Source organism: Quercus lobata, chromosome 2 (assembly GCF_001633185.2).
Source record: "Quercus lobata isolate SW786 chromosome 2, ValleyOak3.0 Primary Assembly, whole genome shotgun sequence".
Classification (NCBI taxonomy): Eukaryota; Viridiplantae; Streptophyta; class Magnoliopsida; order Fagales; family Fagaceae; genus Quercus; species Quercus lobata.
The window spans coordinates 24,434,373-24,452,741 of NC_044905.1; the positions used below are offsets into that span (position 1 = coordinate 24,434,373).

General features: G+C 38.0%; 1 protein-coding gene and 1 long non-coding RNA gene across 2 annotated transcripts; both read left to right on the forward strand.

The window, feature by feature from the left end:
* The first annotated feature begins 5,349 nt into the window (after positions 1–5,349).
* Positions 5,350–14,231, forward strand: LOC115975525. The gene is made up of 3 exons (XR_004088126.1): positions 5,350–5,675; positions 12,809–12,869; positions 13,175–14,231. It is a non-coding gene; the product is annotated as an uncharacterized LOC115975525 (long non-coding RNA).
* A 3,319-nt stretch (positions 14,232–17,550) lies between these two features.
* LOC115961707 lies at positions 17,551–18,369 on the forward strand. Its single transcript, XM_031080640.1, has one exon. It carries the CDS (start codon positions 17,551–17,553, stop codon positions 18,367–18,369), a length of 819 nt encoding a protein of 272 aa, XP_030936500.1.

Consider the following 18,369-nt stretch of genomic DNA (forward strand, 5'->3'; position numbering starts at 1 on the left):
CAATAATTACACATTTAGCATCTTTAACAGGTATTTTAACAATTACCTCAACAAATTAGGCCAAAAAAACAATTATCTCAACAAATAAAAGAGAAAAAAAATTCTAATTTTCATCCCAATGTATTTAGGGCTTACTTGTAGTCTTGTACACGGCAAAAAAAATTGAAAAGTTTGAAACTTTGTCTCTCCCACACGCCGTCACACAGTTGCAGCAGTCTTGCAGTTGCAGAACAGAAAAAATCTTTCAACAGGTGACTCTCTCTCTCTCTCTCTCTCACTCTCACTCTCTCTGTCTCCGTTGAGGACTTGGGCTTTGCATTCTTCTTCTTTTAGTTCTTTCTCTTTGCCTTTAGCCTCCTTCAGTCCTTCTCACCACAGCCACTGCACTGCCTTTGCCCTCTTCTTCTTTCTTTTTTTAATCTTTTCAAATTTTAGTTCTTTGCTTTTCATCCCTTTGTTTAAAAGTAAAATTTTTGTCTCTTTGTTTAAAGGTAAAGGTTTTGTCTCTTTGTTCTGCACTTTCCAGAATTGCAATAGTTAAATATATGTACTGTGTTCAATTTTTCTTGGGTAAACATGATGTGTTGAATTTAGACTATAGAAAGTGACTAATTTTGTCCCTTTCTCATTACAATTGTTAGTAAGCTATTGCTATGGGCCCCTCAATTTTTGACTCAATTTTGTGAAGCTTCTGTGCTTGTGCTGTGTCACCGTGTGCTCCAAGTATTTGTTTGTTTTTTTTTTTTTTTTTCATTGCTTTCTTTTTTAAATTTCTTATAATATATTATTTATTATTATAATAATCAATATATTATAGACAATATATATACATGTATTTAGTTGTTGTTTATTCTATATATATATATATATATATATATATATATTTTTTTATGTATTGACATTTAAATGATTGCGACTTTGCCCATTTTATAGTTGATTAAAGATATTAAATCATTTTTTTAATTTTATCTCATGATTGTTTAATTTTAATTAAATATACTTTGGTTTATACATACTCAGTTATGAAATATTGTATATTATTATTTTACATTTCATATACACAAAAAAAAAAAAAAAAAATTATACATGGCCCCCCCAAATATAAATTCTTGGCTCCGCCACTGTCTATTAGTGTTGTATTGTTGAATTTAAATTTTTATGTTTTAACATTTAAATATCTTAATTGCTATATATGTATTGTTATATTTGAATTGTTTTAATATTTTCTTTTTCTGCAATCTTATAGCAAAGGACACGTCATCTTGCAATTTTTTTAAAGCCTCAATCCAAGGGTAAGTGACACAGAAAGTCTAGTTTCAACTTTCAAGAGGTAGTGACTTCTAGTTAATTCAATTGGTAAAGTCTCTGATGGTTGTATAAGAAATCTGGGGTTCAATCCCCGTCTACACCAAAAACTGATTGGTGTCTTGGTATGATGATAAAGAGCTATCATTAAGAGCGGACGCCATAGGTTGAAACTCTCTCTCCAAAAAAAAAAAAAAAACTTTCAAGAGGTAGTCAATATTTTTGCTTCTAGTTTTATGGTTCCAAGTCTTTAGAAATAACTTTTTAGTTGACTTCCAAGAAGAATGAAATTTTTAGAAATGGAGATGGTTGGCCCCAAACTGCATAACATGACCTTGAATCGTTCTTTTGGAACAACTAGCGAATATCTTGTCCTATGTACAAGTACAATATACATTAATGTGAAAAAATTTGTGTAAATTTCACTAAACTACCCTAAGGTTTGAGTTAATACCAATTAGGTTTAAAACTTTTAAAATATGACCAACTTGGTCCTTAAAAGACAAATTTGTTCCTGACTCCATTAGCACCGTTACTTTAGCCCAAACCCTTCTCATCTCCTCATCTCAAACCCAAACCCTTCTCCTCTCTCTCTTAGAATCTTTCTCTTTCTTTCTTTCTTTTTTCTCTCATCCACTGTGGCTCCCTCTCTCTCTCACCCACACCCATGGCGGCTGAAGACTCTCTCTTTCATGGTTGAAACCCATGTTTTTCCACTACTATCTTCCACTCTCTTTTCAAATTAGTGCCATGGAGACATTTGGCTAGGGAATTTCGAGCTTCGCATCACCACCATTGCTATTGTTCCTTGCCAATAGCTCTGATCTTGTGCCAAACATGTTTGGGTCTTTATTCCTGGGTTTGGGTCTTTGTTTGTGTTTGGGTTTGTGTGCCAAACGTCAAGGGAATGTTTGGCAAAGACCCATGAGCTCCGCCACCACGACCGGCAACGCCACCACCATTGGTGATCTCTATCCTCTTTCTTTATTCTATTTTATGTTTTTTATTTATTTCTTTTTTGGTTTGGTTCTTTGTTGGTTTGAGTCTTGGTCAATTAGGTTTTTTTACGGTGATATAAGGATTTGGTGATTTTTTATTTGGGTTTGAAAGGGGTTTTGGGTATGGTCATTTGTAGATTTATGGTATTTTTATTTTTTTATTTAGGGTTTGTCTCAAAATGGTTCTAATATGGTGATTTTGTTGGTATATGCATATGAATGTGTGTGTATGATTGGTAATCTGGGATGATTTTTGGGGTTTCAGGTTTTAAAATTTATGGGCCTGTTTGGTTAGGGTGTTTGAACCACAGTTTTAAGTGTTTAAACACTAAAAACTATGGGTCCCAAAAAAAAAAAAAAAACGCATTTAGTAAGGGTGTTTTTTACCGAGTGTTTGAGTTACGTTGCTCATTTTAGGGTGGTTACTATGTGTGCATGTTTGTGTTCTATGACATGGTGCAACCGTGCAGTGTGATTTGTGCTCAAATCCATGCTCATTTAGTGTAATCACAATGAATAGAACTCAAAGATCTTAGCATGTAATAAACATTCAATAGAGAAGAGAAAATATGATAGAGTGTGAAGAGAGGGGTCTGAGATGAGAAAGAGGAGAGAGAATAGAATGTAAGAAGTAATTGTGTTGAACGGAGGCAGGGACAAAATTGTCTTTTAAGAACCAAGTTGATTGTTTTTGAAAAGTATTAGACCTAGTTGGTATTAGCCTAAACCTCAGGGCAGTTTAGTGGGATTTACCTTAAAAACCTTTAAGCAATGTGATTTAAGGGCGTTTCTATTAGGTGTTACGAAAATGGCTGAATAAGTTTTAGGCGAAAACACCATTTTGGTCCCTACATTTTGAGGTCGCAGCCAATTTGGTCTCTAGATTTGGTAGTAGTCAATTTAGTCCTTATTATTTTTAAAATGCAATTAATTTGGTCCCTACTGTTAACTCATTAACAAAATTGCCTATGTGGCAAATGGCTTACACAGCTGACAGCATACATAGCTAATAAAATAATAAAAATACATTTAATTGTTATTAAAAAAAAAGCCACGAATTATAAAAAAAGATAAAATCACATCTAAAAAATAAAATAAAATAATTGAAAGGCGTGAACTAAAAAAATTTCTCTGGATTTTCTTACACTTTCTTTGCAACCAAACACGACCCAGATTTCAAACCCAAATTTAAAACCAAACACAATAGGGTGGATCTCTCTCTCAGGTTCGTGAGCTCAGACATGGCTTGTCTCTCTACGAGACCCACCATAACAAACAACGATCTCATGACGGCACTGCCACCACCAATTGTAGCCATCGCTCCTCATCTCCCTCTGCTTTTCTTTTTTATTTTCCTTTTTTTAATTTCTTTCTAATTTTTTCCTCTTATTTTTCTCATCTATGACTGAAACTCATTTTGTATTTCATTTTCCTTTTTAATATAAATTTCTCTATTTTGGTTGATATAACGGGTTGGTTTTGTTTTAGTTGTGAGAAATCTTTGATTTGAGCTTGGGTTTATGAAGTGGGGTTTTGGCCTTTGGGTCACTGTTAGTATTTGAGTTTGTTTCTTCCTTTCCTTCTTTGTCATACCTTCTATGTTGTTGGAGATGTTGAGCTCTTGGGTCCACTTGGTATCCTTTGAGCAAATGGATGGTTTGGGTTTTTTGTTTGAATGACTATTTCAATGGGTTTTCTTATTTCTTTGATGTGGGTTTACAAATGAAATTTCTGGTGACGAGAGCTTCAAACCATTCCGATGAATTTCTAGGTTTTGGCTGGGTCAGGTTTGCAAAGAAAGTAATATGAGTGTTCTTGGTTGTGATTTCAAAGCATTATTTTCTTTCTTTAAAAATAAAAAGAATTGAGAAATTAATTTTTAGTTCTTTTTAACTTAGATTCTAATGTGGCATTTTAATTATAATTTTAGTAGTCATGTTATCATCAACTTTGCCACTTGTGTAAGCCGTTTGCACGTAGACAATTATGTGAGTTAACGATAGGGACTAAATTAACTGCATGTTGAAAATAATAGGTACTAAATTGACCGCTACAAAAGTGTAGGATCAAATTAACTGCAACTCCAAAATAGAAGTACCAAAATGGTGTTTTCGCCTAAGTTTTAATTGCATTAACAACTTTGACTTTGGTGCCTAGTTCTTCCATTAAGTCCTGGGAATTTTTGCTGCTATGGGATGTGGTGTTGTGTGCTAATGGGATGGATGTGGGTATTGGAATTCTTATTTTGGAATCACAATGAAGAATTGTTGCAACTTGCAACTGCAGCGCAGATGGGAGGTTGGTTTTTAAATAAGTAGCATAGCATGATTTGTGCCCTGGTACAAGCTCTTGAGGTTTGCTAAGGAAATGAGTTTTAGCTCAATTGCACTTTGTATGACATCTTCTCTAATTTGGCTAATATAATGGTTGGTTTTGTTTTAGTTGTGAGAAATCTTTAATTTATTCTCAAGTTTACAAAGTGGGGTTTTGGCCTTTAGGTCACTGTTAGTATTTGAGTTTGCTTCTTCCTCTCCTTCTTTGTCATACCTTCTATAACACCCCGACTCAATTTTATAGTTAACATATGTGTTCAAGTGATTAATTATTATCTTGAGTCACTTACTTCCTAAAATTAATATAAGAGTATTTAATAAGCCTATTATTTTATTATGCCATTGAATAAGAATTGTAAAGATTATAAATAATTGAATGGGTATTTGTAATATATATATATATATATATATATATATATACTAAGTATCTACAAAATTATATTAAGTGGTTTGAGTTTTTAGATACATAGTTGGTGTTTTAATTAAGCATGATGCATGGGATGTTATAGTTGTAATTCCACCCATACATGCAACCAATTGAAATTCAACACATGTAAGGCTAAAGCATCATACATGTTGACTTCTTAAGCCCCAAAGACCAACACTTGGCCGGCCATGCAACAAAAAAATCTTCATCTCAATTCTTCTTTGACTTTTCAAAACAACTAGAACTTCCAAGAAACTCTCTTGCTCTCATTTTCCATGGTCCACACACAAATCAGAATTTCTCACTCACTTTACTCTCTTTTCTCTTAAGGAAAGAGCTAGAAATTCTCTTGAGTCTTTTCTCTCAAACCCACAGGTCAACACCTCAAAAGGAAGATAAGGCTCCATCTCATTTCTTCTTTCTACTCTCTCAAAGAAATTAGAACAATCAAGAACTCTCTCCCTCTCATACCCACGGGTCCAACACCAAATGAAAGAAAAACTCTCTCAAGCTCTCTACCTCTCATACTTTTGGGTCCAGCTACTAGGAAAGGGAAATCCTTTCATGTAAGAGTAATTCTATATCTATTTCCCCTCAAGAACCAGAAACTTGGTAAGGGTTTTAGCTACTCTCATCTTAGAATCCATGATTTCTTCAAGGAATTTTAGTAATGGTATTTGTGGTTGTGAAATTAGGAAACTATGAATTTTGTAAGTCTATATATATATATATATATATGCTGTTTTAAGAAGCCTTGAAACTGTGTTGGTGATTTGTTGAAGGTAGATTAGGGTTTTTACTAATTAATGATTGTATATGGTTAAGGAAGTAAGAAAAAGTCAGGATGAGTACTTTTGAGGTTACTGTTGGGATTTTTGTTGTATTTAATCTTACTATAAATGATTAAATGACTATATATAAGTGTTTTCTAACATGTCTAATGAGTGTATAAAAATCCCTATATGATAATAAGACTATTTGCAATCATTTTATGATTTTACAAGAAAATGTTTCAAGGCTGCCTTTGTAACAGATTCTGTGTTTATGTATGATAAATTATGTATTAAATTTTATACAGTGAATTAGGATGCTAAGAGTAGTTCTTATGAATACTAAGACACATATGGTTCTAATGGAAGTGGTCTCACAGTATTTGGATCAATATAAAAATAATGATTTAATTTCTAAATTGCATGAAATTCTGTCAGGACAGATTTTTTTTTTTTTTTTTTTTTTTTTTGAGAATCCACTCAAGGAGCATTTTATTACGAAAGGAGAAAACTTCTGTCAAGAGTTACATAATCTGTTACATCCCTATGGATGTCTTCTATCCAATCTTGTGGTTCATACAAGTATTTTGCTAACTTGGCAAGCTTGTCAGCTACTCTGTTTCCATTCCGCCGAACATGAGAGAAAGACACGTTCCTCAAACTTGTGATTAGCCTACGAGTATCCTCAATGATGTGGCCAAAAGCTGTCATGCAGATTGAATCCGAAACAAGGTGGCTGTAAATGATCTCGGAGTCGACCTCAAAAATTACGTCTTGTAGGCCAATCTCAGTGGCGAAGGATACAGCTTTCCTGCACGCTAGAGCTTCCACAACTTCGACTGTGGATGGAAGCGAAATGCGCTCCGACAGCGCAGCAATCACCATTCCTTCAGAGTCTCTTATCACCACTCCAATGCCTGCTGTTCCCGTGTCCTGGAAAATCGCACCATCGCTGTTGGCTTTGAAATGAGGTGGTGGGGGGGGGGGGTAACCAACGCACTGGGGTGTCCACCAATCTGTGCTGCACTGAGGAGTCTTGGGCAGCATGGTATTCTTGTAGACGATCCACCGCATCCGCATATAACCTCTCCAAGGGTAACGTGACCTCTCCCATTCGCTTGGAATTCCTATTATGCCAAATACCCCAAGCAATGTAAACAAACGTCTCTGCCAAATGTGATGATTTCCGAGCAAGTATGCCTTGAAATAAGTCACGGAAGCTTGCCAGTTTTTCACCCAAAAAAAGTCTACACTCCACCAGCTCCCACCATGTGCTCTTCACCTCAATGCAGTCCCAAAGGGCATGGATTGTATCCTCTGTTTCACAGCCACAGCGGTCACACATAGAGTTTGCTGTGATGTTGCGCTTCATTAAATTCATCTTAGTTGGAAGAGAATCATTCACTGCACGCCAGAGGAAATGTTTTAATTTATTTGGCAGATTGAGGGCCCAGATATCTAACCAAAACTGCTTATTTTCCGTTGCATTTGAGGGACTTGGTGCTTTCACTTCTGCTTCTTTTTGAAGGAGCTGGTATGCTGTCTTGGTAGAGTAGACTCCCTTGCTTGTTGCTGTCCAGATGAGTCTGTCTTTCGCGTGTGTGGAACTCAGTGGTAGGCCGAGAATTGCAGCTGCTTCATGGGGCAAAAATTCATTCTGAATTCTATCTTCAATCCATCTCCCATTTTCTTCATCAATGAGGGCACACACCCGTGCATTGTTAGGCAGATTTTTTTGTGGAGATACCACCCTGCTTAAGTACTCATCCGGCAGCCACTTATCTCCACGTATCAAGACTGACCTCCCATCCCCTATTCTCCATCTCGCCCCCATCCTCACAACCCTACAAGCTTTAAGAATGCTTTGCCAAGCATAGGACCCCTTCACCTTCACTCCCTCATCTAGGATAGAGCAATTAGGGAAGTACTTTGATTTAAAGACCTTATGGAAGAGAGAGTCTTTATTATGAAGCAATCGCCATACTTGTTTCCCCAACATTGCTAGATTGAAATTTTCAATATCCTTAAAACCTAAGCCCCCTTGGCACTTCGGTTTACACAAATTTTTCCAAGCCACCCAATGTATTTTCCGCACCTCCCCTTTATATCCCCACCAAAACTTACGAATTAGGGACTCAATATCTTTACATAAACTCTTTGGGAGTTTGAAACATGCCATGGTGTAAGTGGGCATCGCTTGGAGCACTGCTTTAATAAGGACTTCCCTTCCCCCTTGTGATAAGAGGCGTTCTTTCCAACCTTGCATTTTGTGCCAAATCCGTTCGCGGATGTAACTAAAACTTTGTTTCTTTGCTCTACCCACCAAGGATGGTAATCCAAGGTATTTTTCATAATTTGTGGCGGCTCCAACTCCAAGTAGATTTTTGATTTCTTGCTGCACATGTGGATTGGTGTTTGGGCTGAAAAATAATTGAGATTTTCCTTGGTTAATTTTCTGCCCCGAAGATACTTCATATTTATTCAAAATATCAAGTATGGTGCTGCATTCTTGTGTAGTTGCCCGGCAAAATAGCACACTATCGTCTGCAAAGAACAAATGGGAGACCTTAGGACCTGCATTACAAAGAGAGACTCCTTTGATAGTGCCTGCAAGTTCAGCTTGTTTAATAAGTGAGTGTAATCCTTCAGCACATAAAAGGAACAAATAAGGTGAAAGGGGGTCCCCTTGGCGGAGGCCTCGGTTTGGTGTGAAGTGACCATGTGGTTCACCATTCACCAAGACAGAAAAAGAGACTGAGCGGATGCAAGAACTGATAAGGGATATCCATCTAGTTGCAAACCCCAACTTTTCCATTAATTTTTCGAGGAAAACCCACTCCACTCTATCATAGGCTTTGCTCATATCAAGCTTTAAAGCCATGAGCCCTTCTTTTCCTTTTCTCTTGTTTTTTAAATGGTGTAGTGTTTCAAAGGCTATAAGAATATTATCTGTAATTAGTCTATCTGACATGAAAGCACTTTGTGACTCCGACACCAATTTGGGCAAAAATTTTTTGAGTCTATTGGCTATGGTTTTAGACACAATTTTGTATAGGACATTACACAAGCTTATGGGGCGAAAATCTGTGGGTTTTTCAGGGTTTTTCGATTTTGGTATGAGTGATATGAAGGTGTGGTTTAGGTTTTCTGGCATTACACCTGAATTTAGAATAGTTAAAGAGGCAGCAATGACATCTTGTCCAACAATATCCCAACAAGATTTGAAAAAGATAGGGGGTAGTCCATCGGGTCCTGGAGCCGTTAGTGGTTTCATTTGATTCAAGGCTTGTTCTACTTCATGTGTAGTAAAATCATGGATTAAATCATCATTCATAGAGGGGGTAATTTTTGAATCAATACCTTGGAGGATCTGATCAAAATTTGAAGGATTGGATGAAGTGAAAATATTTTTGAAGTAGTCCACAAAAGTCTCACCGATAAGTTTTGGTTCTTCCACCACCGACCCATCATCCAAAAGTAGCTTAGATATATAATTCCTCTTGTTCCGTTGGGTTGCTCGGCCATGGAAATAGCTTGTGTTCAAATCCCCTCCCTTCAACCATTCCACCCGTGACCTTTGCTGCCACAAGCACTCCTCCTTCACCAAGAGTTCATACACCTCACCCCTTAGGATCCGCACTTGGTCATGACTAACCCCTGCCATGGATAGTTGTTCGGCTGCTGCTAACTCCTTTTTTTTCATCAACATTCGGCGTATATTACCAAAAGATAACCTACTCCATGACTTTAAGCTTAATCTGCAAGCCTCCACCTTCCCCATTAATTTGCCCACTGAGTCATCTGAATTTTCCCCTTGCCATGCACTTCTAATGATGCCCTCACACCTTTCATCTCTCAACCATACAGCCTCAAAGCGGAATGGTCTGGATTTATTGTAGAATCTAATATTTTCATCATCTGAACAAACCCATAATGGACAATGGTCTGATAGCGTACCTTGCACATGGTGCACTCGCACAGTGGGAAACATTTGTATCCAAGACGGTGTTGCCACCCCTCGGTCTAAACGAATCCAAGTCACCTCTCCATCAAATTGGTTATTACACCATGTGAAAGGGTTACCCACAAATCCCAAATCTCGGAAACCACAAAAATCCAAGGCTTCTCTAAATTCCCTCATCTGTCTCTCCCTTCTGTTTGCACCACCCTTCTTCTCTTCCGCTTTGATTATTTCGTTGAAATCCCCCATGCATAACCAAGGTATATCCATTTTCAGGCAAAGGTGTTTTAGTAGCGCCCAAGAATGTTCCCGGTTGGCTGTTATTGGGTTTCCGTAGAAACCCGTTAACCGCCAGGCGTCATCCATTCCAGGGTTAACTACTGCGTCGATAAATGTTGGTGAAGAATCTAGTACTTTGAGATCAATCCCGTTCTTCCAATAGAGTGCTAATCCACCACCTGTGTTCATCCGAGGCTCAATGTGTACATTTTCAAACTTAAGCTTTGAACAAAGTTTCTTCAAAAACTGCTCCTTTGATCTTGTCTCCATGAGGAAGAGGATTGAGGGCGATTTGTTTTTCACCAACTCGGTGAGTTCTAAAACTGCACGTGGTTGCCCCAAACCACGGCAGTTCCAACTTATGCAATTTATTGCGGCTGGTGGGGCTGCTCCACAGCCTCCACCAATTCAAGAAAATCATCATCGACGCCATGGAAAACTTGTTGGCGTTTGGAAGGTAAATGTGACTGACTGCCCTCTGCCTCAGCTCCTCTTTTCTTCCCTACAAACTGTTCGTATTGTGCTACTGTACTGGGAGTTGCCGCTCTAACTTTCCTGGTCCAAGTTGATAGCACACGACGAAGAGTTGTTGGAGTGGGAACCCTAGGGGTGTTTTGGAGGTCACGTGGATCATTAACTTGGTCATTGTTTGTGGGACTTAGTGAGGCACGTGCGCTGGACTCTTCAAGGCTTACCCGATTTGCTTCATCATCTTTTACTCGGTTTAAATGCATGCTAATGTTCTGGTGCATTATATTCCTCATACCGTTATGGGAATCAGCTGTAATTGAGGCTCCATGATTTGCGTCATTGACCGTTTGGGATTTGGAAACCGTAATCTTCTCATTGGGGCTGTCCTTCATTAAGTCTGATTGCACCACCTTAATTTCATTGATTCCAGGATTTCCGTTACACCCCTTATCATTATTGTCCCCTGTTTCATCAACGGTTACCTGCTTCCTCATCAGACCGCCCTGTTCTGCCGTATCCCGGAGGTTCACCGTCGTTTGGGTAGCCGTCTCTGTTTCCATGGCCACCTGAGAGCTGCTTGACACTGATTTTTTCCTAGCCTCATAATAGCTCGGTACTGTCAACCCCTGCTTCCGTGTCATAACAAAGGCTGGAGCTCGCAATCCCGATCCGAATTGCCTGTCCTTACTCTTCAGAGTTCCCTCACTCTCAATCCACAAATCACAATCCTTATCATCATGAGTGAGACGCCCACACCAATAACATATATTCGGTAGTCTTTCATACTTGAAGCCTATCCAAACTTGCTTTCCACTTTCTAATGAAATTAACCTCCCACGACACAATGGGAGAGATAAATCCAGCTTCACCTTGAGTCGCAAAAAACTTCCTCCATCAATTTCATTAAAATCCTTGGGACGTTCTACTTCTCCAACCACATTAGATATTTTCAGAGCTGCTTCCACCGTCATGTATCGTGGTGGAATTCCATGGAGTTGGACCCAAAAACTAGCCCTATCAAACTTCACTTCACTGACCGGTGTTTCTTTGTCATATTGCTGCATCACCACCAGATGCTTATCAAAGCTCCAAGGTTCACTTGAGAGGATTCTGTCAACCTCTCTCTGATTATCAAAAGTAAAAAGAAGGATATGGTTACCAAGATTTTGAATCTTGAAACCATTGCGCGCCCTCCACAAAGGGTTAAAAGTTCTCGCTATTACCTCCATATTGAGCGCTCTTTTAGTAAGAAACTTTGCTATGATGGCGTAGTCCGAGTTTTGATCCTCGTTAGTAAGATTGCAACCGGGTCCCTCCCTCTCAGACAGTGAGAGGCGACTCCAACTCTGTGTGATATCATCCATGTCTCCTACCAAGAAAAAAACCTTTCAACTCTCCTTCCTGTTTCCCTTACCCCCTGAAAAAAAACCCCACTAGCCTAGGAGTAATCTTATTACCCCAAGGAAAACACTCTTACCACCTTCTGTAAGAAGGGACAAACAAATTCTACTGTGCACTAGCTGTTGGAAGTCAACCTTAGGTGCAACAGAGAAACCAAATCAAAAACCTTATAAAAGTAGGTGTAGTTAGTATAAGGCAACAGACTTGAGTATGCTGTCTTGCGTGATTTTTAGTAAATCATGGTTTCATTATTTGACTCCAAAATTGATATCATATTTACTATACATCCAGAGGAGTTGCTCTGTAAAATTTCATAATGTTTGGATGTGTATGGATAGCCCATTTGTATTTTACAAAGGAGGCATATGCTGTTGAAATGAGCAGTAAACAGTAATTGTTAACTCTGACTTTGAGGATTTAATTCTAAAGTTAGGGTGAATGTTTTGAGTTATAATTTAATATCTTTTGGTATGTTAAGATCGTAGATTAATTTTGTATAATTTAGTTCAAGGTTTAGTACGCATGGGAGGAGTTCTAAACCATTCAACTGTTGTTTTTTATGAAGCTGTTTTGTTCATGTTATATGTTGCCTTGTGTAAGTTTATGCGTGCACCCTTACTTCCAATCTCAAAGCACCTTTTGAAATGAAGTTGACTCTTCTAGAGATATGAGATTATTGTGAGAATGTTGGTTTCTCTATGATTTAGTACATCATGATGTTTGATGAATGTATTTTTGTGTTTGTGGGAACCTCGTTGAGGTGGGATTAGGATTTCCTTGATTATAAGAGATAGGCTTTGAGATGAATGTGTAAGTTTATGATAAGGAATTATGGATAGTAATAAGCTTTGATTTTGGTTTAGGTGTTTCCAGCCCCAGGTCTAAGCTCCTTCGACTTTAGGCTCTTTGTTTCTCTGTTTTAAGGTAAGAAATAAGTTATATGAGTATTTGGTAAGTTATGAGGTTATTTTAAAGTATATGATGTATTAAAAGGGTTTATTATTATTATTATTATTATTATTATTATTAGAGATATGATATATAAGCATGTTTCAGACAAAGATATGTTAGTGAGCTTTCAAAACCTTATGTATATGATTTAAGCATATTGATACTATTACTAATTCCACTAACATGATGTTTAAAGAAAACAATGGAAATGCTATTATTGTGAAATGTAATGCAAACTGTGAATTTCAGTATGATGTATAAGTATGAAATATTTTCAGGTTATATCCTCTGATGATTTGAACTCTACCAGTAGGAGTTGAAGATATGTATTATGATGTGATCTCGGGAATACCTGACATTGTGGGAAATGCTGGATGCCTAGCACTGTGGTGCTAAAAGTCTCCCAAATAAGTACAGACTTATCATATATGGACTAACCAATATGTTATGGATAGCTATTAAATGTTATTGATCATGAGAGAATTATTTTGTTTAAATGCATTATGAAAAGTTGAAAATTCTCATGAAAAGAAGAAGTTTATGATGAAAAGAAAAGCTATTTTTTAAAGATAAAAGTTTCTAAAGTTCTGTTGTGCTTTAAAGATAAAGTATCTAATGAAAATGTTTTAATCTTCTGTAAGGATAAAGCTTCTGATGAAAATACAAGTTTATGTTAAAAAGTTACCAATTATCTGATTTAAGTTAAAATGATTATTTTGTAATGAGAATACATATATATTGATTTTAAACAATTAATATTATATTTGGTGACTTTGTAAGAAATGAAAGAAATTAAATCTGAAAGGTTTTGGTAATATTATTCTGATAAGAAAAGGGAGAACAATTAATTTCCTATGAAGAGTGATAATTTATTATTATAAATAGTATAAAATACTATGCATGAAAAGATGTTCTCTTATCTGAATATCCATATAATGAAATGATTTGATTTACATGCATCCTTATTAAATTCTTATGTATCTTACCCTTACCGAGCTGTGTAGCTCACCCCTTCCACTCTTTCAGTTAGCAGGTTTTATTTTGGAGCAAAGGGAGCCTTAGTCAAGTTTTGGAAGGAGTTGGTTTTAGCTTTGAAAGTATAGATCCCAAATTAGCAATTTGATGTTTAGCTTTGTAGTATTGTGTATTTCAGGATCTAATGAAGATTGTGTACCTTAAAGTATTAAGAGATGTATTATGTGAAATTTAGAATTTGTTTTAACTAGTGGATTATGTTATTCTTTGAGTACAGTGTAGATACTCTAAATATTAAGTGAAAAGTTATATCATTTAAGTAAAGAAACAAGAATGAAAAGAAAGAGGGAAGATTTTGTAAAAGTTTTGTAAAAGTTAAGTTGGTTCTTATTAATATCAGGTTTAAGCTTGATATTAGCATGCCGGTCATTGTCACAAATCCGGGTATCGAGTTTGGGGCGTGATAGGTTCACTTGGTATTGTTTGAGCAAATGGATGGTTTGGGTTTTTTGTTTGAAAGATTATTTCAGTGGGTTTTCTTATTTCTTTGATGTGGGCTTACAAATGAAATTTCTGGTGAAGAGAGCTTCAATGTATGAGTTGAATTTTTGGGTTTTGGCTAGCTCCGGTTTGCAAAGAAAGTAACATGAGTGTTCTTGGTTATGATTTCAAAGCATTATTTTCTTTCTTTAAAAATAAAAAGAATTGAGAAATTAATTTTTCGTTGTTTTTAATTTAGATGTTGACGTGGCATTTTAATTATAATTTTAGAAGCCATGTTATCATCAACTTTGCCACTTGTGTAAGCCGTTTGCCACATAGACAATTCCGTTTGTGAGTTAACGATAGGGACCAACTTAACTACATGATGAAAATAAAAGGGACTAAATTGACCGCTACCAAAATGTTAAGACCATATTAATTGCAATTCTAAAATATAAGGACTAACATGGTGTTTTCGTCTAAGTTTTAATTGCGTTAACAACTTCAACTTTGGTGCCTCGTTCTTCCATTAAGTCCTGGGAATTTTCGGTGCTATGGGATGTGGTGTTGTGTGCTAATGGGATGGATGTGGTTATTGGAATTCTTATTTTGGAATCACAATGAAGAATTGTTGCAACTTGCAACTGTAGCGCAGATGGGAGGTTGGTTTTTAAATAAGCAGCATAGCATGATTTGTGCCCTGATACAAGCTCTTGAGGTTTGCTAAGGAAATGAGTTTTAGCTCAATTGCACTTTATATGACATCTTCAGATCTTCATTACATTAAAAGCATGTTTGGTAGATTGTAATAGACACTGTAATGTAATAGATATTCCTATAACATAACTATTCGATTGTTTGGTTATGTTTTTATTACAATGAATAATTATTCCTTATGAATAGCTATTCTTCAAAATGAGGAATAACTATTCCTTATTAAAAGTATTGAATATCTATTCCTTCACCTCATGCAATAACTTTTTAAATTTTTTTTCTAAAAAGCCATTAGTTGCCACAACTTCAAAAGGAAAGAAAATAAATTTTCCTTGTTGTTAATTATTAGCTCTATTTTGAACACTTTAAAATAAGTGTATTTTAGGAAATTTGACTTAAAAATGATTTAATTACACCTTCTTTTTATACTCTACTCAATTGTGAATGTATATTTAGGATTCTATTCCTAAATGGTCACCAAACTAATGAATAGTAATATTTATTACATTCCAACTTAATATATTCCTTATAATACTTATTATTATGTAATAATCATTACAGTGTACCAAACGTGCCCTAACAGTATTTAATAAAGAGAAGATGACATGCCAATTTTTAACCACAGGAAATATATTGGAGGAGTGCCTATTAATTATAATTTCTAATTTTTTTTACAAAAATTATAGCCAAACAAAGAAATTTATAAATGTTTCTTTCCGAGATTGCTTGATATAATATGTAACATTTTACTTCATGAATTTGACATCATATAATTTATGTCATAGGATCAAATTACACACAATGTAACTCTTTGATACTTTTATACCATTGAATAACCATTAGCTGGATTATTATTCAAAAAATTCCATAATTGGATTAAACATTCCGGCTCTTCTTAACGTGCCACTAAGTTTCGTATTGAAGAAATGATTTTGTATTATTCGATCCTTGAACTAGTTGATAAGGGTAAAATTGTGAATGTGAATATTCATGAATATAGTATCATGAAGCGACGTTCAAAATAGACCCGTCGGCCTCACTTGTCATAAATGGAAAGGTGACACTACTAAGCTGAAGGGAGTAGGCGAAGCTGACGATCCTAACGAGCCTGACGACCTCGACGAGGGAGTTGGCGAAGCTGACGACCCCGACGAGGGGGTAGGCGAAGCTGACGACCCTGACGAGGCTGACGACCTCGACGAGGGAGTAGGCGAAGCTGACGACCCCGACGAGGGGGTAGGCGAAGCTGACGACCTTGACGAAGCTGACGACCTCGACGAGGGAGTTGGCGAAGCTGACGACCCCGACGAAGGGATAGGCGAAGCTGACAACCCTGACAAGGCTGACGACCTCGACGAGGGAGTAGGCGAAGCTGACGACCCCGACGAGGGGGTAGGCGAAGCTGACGACCCTGACGAAGCTGACGACCCTAACAAGGGAGTAGACGAAGACTGACGACCCTAACGAGGCTGACGACCCCGATGAGGGAGTAGGCAAAGCTGACGACCTTAACGAGGCTGACGACCCTGGCAAGGGAGCAGGCGAAGCTTACAACCCTAACGAGGCTGATGACCTCAACGAGGGAGTAGGCGAAGCTAACGGCAGTAAGCTGAAGGCAGTAAGCTGAAGAAAGTAAGCTGAAGATAGTAAGCTAAAGGCAGTAAGCTGAAGACCGTAAGCTGAAGAGAGTAAGTTGAAGGCAGTAAGCTGAAGGCAGTAAGCTGAAGAGAGTAGGCTGAAGAGAGTAAGCTGAAGATAGTAAACTGAAGGCAGTAAGCTGAAGACCATAAGCTGAAGAGAGTAAGCTGAAGGCAGTAAGCTGAAGGCAGTGAGCTGAAGGGAATAAGCTGAAGGGGATGCACAAAGCTGACGGTCCCGACATAACCTTGACTTGGCTTCCACGCATGGGTATATAAGGAAATACCTTGCACATCACGCTCAGTGTTAAACTCCTACAAGGAAAGGATTCCACAAAATACGCTCATAAAGACTCCTATAAGGAAAAGACTTCTACAGCAAGAAAAAGAGGCCAATCCTCTACTACTATAAAAGCCCCAATATCCTCACTAGCTAAGGTACGCAGAATTTACCCTCTCTAACACTTTAGAGTTGTGAGAAGTTCTAACTTGACCTTCGGAGGGTATTCGGCCGGCACCACACCGGTGCTCTCTGCGAGGTCTTCTCTTTTTGTGTTGTGCAGGCATTGTTTCGAGCACGTGAGTGTCGTGTAGCTCACTGACGATTTTTTGACATCATCAGTTGGCGCTGTCTGTGGGAACGAAGCATACTTTAGCCTATTGCTTCCCGGACAAAGAGTTGCATGATACTTACTCACTCGATGGCAACTACCAACAACGTTCAGGGAGACGAGCTGCGACCCACTACCTTGGAGAGGCAGGTCCAAACCCTCATGACAACAGTGGAATGTCTCACCAAATAGAATCAGGACCTTGAAGAACAGCTACGGCAAAAGAACGCCGCTATGGGTACCCAAGGGGAAAATCAAGAAGGTACCAGTGCCAAGCGAAGAGACCAAGAGGGGCCGGAAGGTAGTAATGCCCCAAGCAGACTTAAGCGACAAGATATGAGCTGTCCATCCGTCACTGATATGGCTCAACCCCACATTGTCGCGGAGATGCAGGCGATGAAGGAACAGATGGATGTCATGATGAACGCCCTCAAAGGACGGGTGTCCAGTGACCTTGATGATCTGGTCCAACAAACTGACTCGCCGTTCACCGCGTCCGTCAACTCCTTCCCCCTTCCACCAAAGTTCCGTATGCCGCAAGTGGAAAACTACGACGGAAACAAAGACCCTCTAGATCATTTGGAGTCCTTCAAGACCTTGATGCACCTTCAGGGGGTACTCGACGAAATCATATGCAGAGCTTTCCCCACCACGCTGAAGGGTCCCGCAAGGATATGGTTTAGCAGGCTGACGCCTAACTCCATCAGTACTTTCAAGGAGCTAAGCGCCCAGTTTGCTTCGCACTTCATCGGAGGACACAAGTATAAGAAGTCTACAGCATGCTTGATAAGCATCAAGCAGCGGGAAGATGAGACGCTAAGGTCTTACATAACACGCTTTAACAAAGAGGCGCTTTCAATTGATGAAGCTAACGACAACATACTTGTAGCCGCTTTCACAAATGGGCTGCGGAAGGGTAAGTTCCTATTTTCACTATATAAGAATGACCCGAAGACTATGTCGGACGTGCTTTATAGGGCAACCAAGTACATGAATGCTGAGGACGCGCTTCTGGCTCGAGAGAAGAGAGAAAGGCAAGAGGATACGCGATAG